General features: G+C 42.0%; 2 protein-coding genes across 3 annotated transcripts; one reads left to right on the top strand and one right to left on the bottom strand.

Moving 5' to 3' along the window:
• The first annotated feature begins 575 nt into the window (after positions 1–575).
• On the top strand, positions 576–7,320 carry LOC108028889 (solute carrier family 35 member E1 homolog). Of its 2 annotated transcripts, XM_044093094.2 has the most exons (5): positions 576–1,097; positions 2,169–2,377; positions 2,445–2,570; positions 4,067–4,521; positions 6,406–7,320. In XM_044093094.2, coding segments are annotated over exons 1-5 (1,122 nt in total). In that variant the 5' UTR covers positions 576–766; the 3' UTR covers positions 6,407–7,320. The 2 variants fall into 2 exon arrangements, with proteins under 2 accessions (XP_043949029.1, XP_016956395.1); XM_017100906.3 differs by lacking the exon at positions 6,406–7,320 and having other exon boundaries at positions 4,067–5,294.
• On the bottom strand, positions 4,648–7,408 carry LOC108028890 (uncharacterized). The gene is made up of 2 exons (XM_017100908.3): positions 6,705–7,408; positions 4,648–5,600 (listed from the first exon to the last, which is right to left on the bottom strand). The coding sequence occupies exons 1-2, from the start codon at positions 7,406–7,408 to the stop codon at positions 5,390–5,392; spliced, it is 915 nt and encodes a 304-aa protein (XP_016956397.1). The 3' UTR covers positions 4,648–5,389.
• Positions 7,409–7,579: the final 171 nt, after the last annotated feature.

The following is a 7,579-nucleotide window of genomic DNA, read 5'->3' as shown; positions in this document are numbered from 1 at the left end:
AGGGCGAATACGGGTTCAGTGGGACAAAGATCATCTTTATAGCGTCTTCCCACAGGGGTCCATAAAGTTTTGCCGTTCCTAAAATTTCCCAGTTAGTTCCCCATCGAAATTTAAGGGACTCTTTTACGCGATAGTTGGACGATGTTTTTTCTGTGCAACTCTGATTTCTCCTTCCTGTCAGTCAACAAGGAAACATTCACTTCGAAAACGAAAACAATGATGACAGGGAATAGAAGTTTAACATTTGAATATGGGAAGCAACTGGTTTGGTTTGAGTAGCCACAAGTCTTCAGGTCAGCTGTATCGAAAGGTAGATGTGGTAAGGAGTTTCACATTTGTCAAAAAATCCCAATCGTTTCGAATGGATGGGTGGTTATTGGCTCACTCGAGAGGAAGTCCTCCACATAAGCACATGCGCTAGGGAGAAACATGTGAGAGTTTTCAGTGTTTTTGAGATATTAGCTGATTTGTTGGGTTGCTGGTGCAGAAATACCCTCTGTCTGAACGGACTATTATACCCTACGATATGAATAGATACTATCGCTTGGCACCGGTCGACACTACTATCGATAGACCGCCCACGACAATCGGCCGTACACGTAGAAAACAAACAGACAAGGCTACTTTTAAAAGCACAGCACATCAGGCGCAATGCAATAAGCCCTGTGCGCCAGACAGATAGCAGATACCACTAGCTCCAGGACCAGGCCTTGCCCTCCACGCCCGGACTTGATCCACGATAGCACGGGGCAGTCCCGGACGAAAAATGCTAGGTGGCAAGCGAACAGGGTCGCGGCACATAGCCGTAGTGCTGCTGATGTGCCTCTTTTGGTACGTGATCTCCTCAAGCAACAACGTGATTGGCAAGATGGTCCTTAACGAATTTCCGTTCCCGATGACGGTGACTCTGGTCCAGCTGTGCAGCATCACGTTGTACAGCGGACCCTTCTTCAACCTGTGGCGCATTCGAAAGTACCAGGACATCCCGCGCTCCTACTACTACCGCCTGATAGTCCCGCTGGCGCTGGGCAAGCTCCTGGCCTCCGTCACCTCCCACATTTCGCTGTGGAAGGTACCGGTTTCCTACGCTCACACAGGTGAGTTGAGTGCCCGTCGATCTGGAGTTCCCCAACACGTCAGCATTACATTCCTGATGTCTCGATGTCTCGAAAAGGCAGTTATCATGAGAGACTGATGAACGTTATCATTTCATATCACTCATATTTTGACACTAGGCAACTTTATAAAACCAGTTGTAATGATTTGGGAAGTAGAATCTATATTTGAAGATTTGGAGTGGTACACGTCTGTTATTTAAACAGCTTTAACGCCATTATAGCAGGGTTTAGAATAATCACAATGTAAACCATTTTAAGGGCTTTGGAGTACGGACCCATTTCGGGCTTAGATATTATAGTTTTAGGTAAATAGCTATATTGTAAGAGCCGATTGAAATCATATTGTTAAGTCTTCAGTGCTATTATAGATATTGGCAATGTTTTTTAGGAAATAAAGCCTAAAAAATGGGGGAAATGCTATATTAACTACATATAGCATACTATTTTGGAGTCTACAGTTTTATTTATTTTTATCTATTTGAAAAGTAATTTTTTAATGTATTTTTCCCAAATTCCCTTTTAATTTTGGAGTGCATTGTTATCAAATCTTTATATTACTTTTATTTATTTTTTTTACAATTTACAAAAAAAAAAGATCAAAATTCTGAGTCTCAGAGCTAAGAGTATACAACGGAACTATAATTTTTTAACATTATTTTCTCTTTAGTTCTTTGACCATTCCTAAATAATTGCTGATTTAAAATTTGAAAAAATTCGGTAGAAAAAAAAGAATAAAATCTTACTCAAAATTCTGAAATAAAAAAAAGAGCTGTACGCCAGAGAAGAAGGGATATGAAATTAAACAAGGAAGCTAAAATTTGTTCTATCTTTCCATTCAGTTCTCTGAAAACTATATGATATATATTGATAGATATTGTCCCATCAGTGTCGTTCCAGACGCCTTTTTTCACTCCGATATGCTTAGATCTGAGGTCGAAAACGTTTTCTTTACCTGTTACATACTTATCGACGCACACAGCATACCATTGAGCTCCATCTAACGCAATGTTGCCATAAACTTAAATTTGCCCCCATATTCTTCTCCTTTAGTAAAAGCCACAATGCCACTATTCACCGTCGTTCTGACGCGCCTCTTTTTTGGTGAGAAACAACCGACACTCGTGTACCTCAGCCTGCTGCCCATCATTACGGGAGTGGGCATTGCCACCGTCACGGAGATCTCCTTCGACATGATGGGTCTGATTAGTGCCCTCATCTCAACAATGGGCTTCTCCATGCAAAACATCTTTTCCAAAAAGGTACAGTTTCCGTTAGCCAGCGATTCTTCAGTCGCAATTCACACCTTCCAAATGTTTCGCCCGACAGGTGCTCAAGGACACCAACATCCATCATTTACGGCTGCTGCATTTGCTTGGCCAGCTGTCGCTGTTCATCTTCCTGCCCCTCTGGTTGTACATGGACAGCTTTGCTGTATTCCGCCACACGGCAATTGTAAGTATAGTAGAGTTGGGTCTCTGCGAGAGCTTGAGACAATCTTATCTTGCGAACTGTGTATTTCGTTTAGATAAAATATTCAATAGGGGCACATAGTATATAAGTAATTTCCTAGATGCACGATCTACGTGACTTGTTTACAATTATATCATTAATTATTATCTCTGGTACAAACAAAAATTGCAACCTCCCAAAAACACGCATCGAAGGTGATTAAACGCCAAAAATGCCTTAGATTCGCAAATTTTTTGTGAATATGTGAGATATACATACTTTGTCATCTAAAGTCTCAAAAGAAAATGTCTGGGATAAAAATATTTTCAATTCGGGGCGTGGCATTCAGTAAAGGGCTCCCCTACCAAATAGGTCATTTGCGGTGCTCATCATAGGGCATAACAGCTTTGTCTAAAATATAAATCATATTCCATTCACGAGGTACGAGAATTCCCCTGGAATTATAGCAATTTCTCTATCCTTGTTACACCATTTACAACTTTTTAAAGATTGTGGATAGCTTAAGTGTTATTTAAAACTAACAGATCGGAAACTATCTTCGGTAAGACGAAGTTTTTATACTTCTTTAGCTCCCCTAGCGGCTTAGTGGCTTATTAGTGAAGGCACTCATTTGTCGCAGGTGGTGTGCAATCTCGCATGAAAAAATATTGATTATTATCTGGTTAGAACTTTTTAATAAATGGTCTGATTTCAAACATTTTTGTCTTATAGATAGGTCTTGATAATAAAAACAAACTCCCATTTAAATGTTTAACAAATATCTATAAATAATATAAATATCTATCTCCCCTACCAAATAGGTCATTTGCGGTGCTCATCATAGGGCATAACAGCTTTGTCTAAAATATAAATCATATTCCATTCACGAGGTACGAGAATTCCCCTGGAATTATAGCAATTTCTCTATCCTTGTTACACCATTTACAACTTTTTAAAGATTGTGGATAGCTTAAGTGTTATTTAAAACTAACAGATCGGAAACTATCTTCGGTAAGACGAAGTTTTTATACTTCTTTAGCTCCCCTAGCGGCTTAGTGGCTTATTAGTGAAGGCACTCATTTGTCGCAGGTGGTGTGCAATCTCGCATGAAAAAATATTGATTATTATCTGGTTAGAACTTTTTAATAAATGGTCTGATTTCAAACATTTTTGTCTTATAGATAGGTCTTGATAATAAAAACAAACTCCCATTTAAATGTTTAACAAATATCTATAAAAATGCGGGATTTAGAGTTAGTGTAGATTGAGGGCGTTGAAGCGCTCGGTTAAATAAACCTGCCTTGCGCAGGAAGCCCCAAGTTCCAACATTTTAGCTCTTATAGTTACCGAGATTTCATCGTTCATGTGGACAGTCGGACATTTTTAGATAGACTCGGCAGGGAATTTTTATTTCGTAAGTTCTTTTGGAATGAGATAAAATTGGGAAAGCTGTTGATTATTGTTTCTGTTCTGTAACGTAAAACCTTTCCTCTTTGCAGAAAAACCTGGACTACCGGGTGATTGCCCTGCTTTTCGCAGACGGCGTTCTTAACTGGCTGCAGAACATCATCGCCTTCAGCGTCTTGTCGCTAGTCACTCCACTAACCTATGCAGTGGCCAGCGCCTCAAAGCGGATCTTCGTGATTGCCGTATCGCTCTTGATCCTCGGCAATCCGGTTACGTGGGTCAACTGCCTCGGCATGACGCTGGCCATTGTGGGTGTGCTGTGCTACAATCGCGCCAAACAGATCACGCGGGGCCGGGAGAAGCCCACGCTTCCGCTGTCGCAGAACAGCCATGTGAAGTACTCGCCGCTGGAGCAGCATGCAGATCCGTATTACCGGGGATCGGTTAACGGAAAACTATCAAATGGACTGCACAGGACAGGAAACAGCCTCTTGGCGAATGGCAGCGGAATGCCGAACGGAACGACCACGCGGCTGCTCTTTGTCTAGTTAGTAGTTAGTAAATGTATCCAATAGGCGGGTTTGCTGAAGAGCATTTACCCGTGACCACCACCACAGAATTTCCAACTCTCCCCTTCTCTTCTTATATATGTATGATATATATATATATTGAATACGTTTGACTAAAGAGGCACAACTCTAAATTTATTTATTTTAAGGAAGAACGAAAATATCTTTATGTTTTAATCGTAAGTGTCTGTTTTATATGTATACAATGTGGAATAAACTAGGCACCAAACTGCGATTAGAACATAAGGGTATGCTTGCTTTATTAATTTTGAAAATTAAATAAGAAGCAAGGCGCGGAGGGTGCTTATACAATATGGCTAAATATTAGTGATTAGTGAATTAACTGACAGAGTGTCTGTGTTGTTCTGTAAATGTTTCTACGTGTACGACTCGCAATAATAACAAAAAGTATACACAAGTTGTATTCAGAATGTGAGCTATGAATTTTAGAATTAAACTCGAAAATAAAAATTAGAATGTTGTGCCGATTGAGTCAGAAGTGCGTAAAGTACGTGTAAGTTAGTCCAAAACGCATAGCAATGTAAACTGTATTTTTGATAAAGGCTCGTAGGTGAGCGGAGTGTGTAAATAAGTAGGTCAAGACCCTGATTTCCATGTCCCCACCCCGCTAGCTTATAATTTGTTTTTCAATTTTACTAGGCTGTAAAGTGTATTCAGAAAGCGTTAGCGCACGTTGAATTCAAGAATAAAATTGTTGACCGTGTACATACATAGGCATAGCAAATGCAAATCGCTGTGTACGTTTTGACCTAACCTATTTGGCGTTTCTGCCACTGACCAACGCAATGTCCAGCGGCGCCCCCAGTCCACCTTAGGATAGTGTGCCTACGACGGATTGGGTACCAGCTTGATCCACTCGTTGACCACCTCCTTCTGGTAGCCGATCCGCTTCAGCAGTGCCTCCGAGCGCCAGTTGGTGGACACAATCCAGGCCGTCAAGGTGACATCCTCGCCTCTGGCAATTCTTCGGGTCATCGCAGCCGCCAGGAGTCCGCCTAGTCCTCTGCGCTCCGCCTTTGGCAGCACTTGAAGCATGCTGAAAGCGGTAAAAAGAAGTCGAGCTGTTTAGCAGGAACCGTCTACACATTGGTTAATACCTATAATAAAGGATTTGTGAACAAATTAAAATTTAAAATATTATTTTGATCTTTTTCCTAGTGGAAAAATAAATATTATGGAACTGTACAACACTGTCTAGGGAAATAACATGAACCTCCGTTGGTCAATATTGAAATTTAAGTTTCGGAAGCAAAGCTATTATAAAGAAATCCTACAAGTCTCGATTATTGACCGGATTTATTTCGAGTTTGTACGAAATCAACAGACGGTTTAGTCCCTAAATCGTTTTAAAGATACAACATTTTCAGCGACATTTAAAGAGTGCAATATTCTTATTCTAAAAAATACATATTTATCATCCAAATAGGTTTAAGACAAGCACGGAGATATTAAAAAATTTTTTACAAATACTTTTTTTTAGCTTAGCCATAACAGTATTGAAAACGACTGCCACTCCTAGGATTTTTTTTAATTTCGAAGTTCGTTATAAACTGATAATTTTATGGAAAGCCAAAAACTAAACAACTAAAAAAGAAAGTGGACTACTAAATCATATAGCTACCATAGGAACAATAGGATAAATAATGGGAAAACACTAAGTAAAACAATTATAGCTTCGTTGTTTTGATCAAATTCTCTGCTACTTCGGTAAATAACACTTTTTTAGTCCTTCAGAATGACAAATAAAATTGTAGCTAGTAGTAGCGTAGTTTCTACGCAAATTTGTTGGTTTAAAAGCTATAAAAATTAAACATTGCCTAAAGTACTTTTTTAACTTGCAGGTACTGTATACGACAGAGTACGTCAAAACGGACAAACGTTACCAGAAAAACAATCTAGAAAAGTTTTAGCTTTGCTGCATCGGGCGTGATGCTCGGATATGAACGATCGGAAACGTGCTGAGAACTCAAAAAAGGAAATAATAAATATTTCTCAAATCAACTGAAGAGAGATAGAGACATGGGTAAGTCGTCATCTGGACCAACCAATATGATCAGTAAGTATATAACAGCATAATAGTGCCCTCTGGATGGGTATAAGCCTTGATGCTTGGGTTCTTCCAAGTCTTTGGAATACGCACCCAAGCCCGGAGAAGTCGTTCTGGAAGATCCAGGCAATCAGCTCGCCGGTGTCGCTGCGGCACACTCCCAGAGATTTGTTGAAGCGAGTCAGCGCCCGGAGGTAAGCGAGCGAGCCCTCGCCCTTGTTGGGCCAGGTCTCGTGCACCATGGCCGCATCCTCGTCCCGCAGCGGCCGAATGTCGAACTCGGACAGCAGCTCTGGGACTGCTGCATTTGTGGCTTCGCCATGCGGCAGGACCATGCCGAAGCACTGACGCGGCTGGATGGAGGTGACACCCCGTTTGAGGGCCAACTCCTTGACCTGGGCACAGAACTGGAGATCCACATTGGTCAGTAGGGCGCCCTGCGTCCACTCGATCAGCTGCGTGCGCTCCAGGCACTCCCACATCTCCGGAGCCCCGCCGGGCTGCCAGCTGAAGAAGGAGACGCTCTGCACGATGTCCCGGTGAAGACTCACATAGGTGCCCCACTGCCGGAAGTCCCCCCTCCTGTGTGTGAAGAACTCCTTTCTCAGGGAGATGTAGTTCGGGTCACCGCGCTCTATCCCAGCCTCGTCCAACTGGCGGTCCCACTTCCGCTGGTTGTAGAGCAACAGGTAGTGGAAGTTCCTCACACCACACTTCTGTTGGTAAAGGCCGAGCAGTTCGTCCACCTCAGCGTCGCTGAGTGGCCGCAAGATATCCCCGGCCTTATCGATGCTCATCGCCGAGTCCTAATCTGTCTGCCCGTCCGATCTGATCTGGGTTTTTCGATGTGCTTTCCGTCCGCCCGCCGTCCAGTGACTGACGGGCCTGCCGTAGTAAACACATATGTACATACATACTAACTCGCTAGTGCGACTACTTAATTTCATTCCAGCTGATTAGATTTCTCT

The sequence above is a fragment of the Drosophila biarmipes genome, chromosome X, assembly GCF_025231255.1.
Source record: "Drosophila biarmipes strain raj3 chromosome X, RU_DBia_V1.1, whole genome shotgun sequence".
NCBI classification, from domain to species: Eukaryota; Metazoa; Arthropoda; class Insecta; order Diptera; family Drosophilidae; genus Drosophila; species Drosophila biarmipes.
The sequence above is the reverse complement of the archived record's forward strand: the minus strand, read 5'-3'. Positions and strand labels throughout refer to the sequence as shown.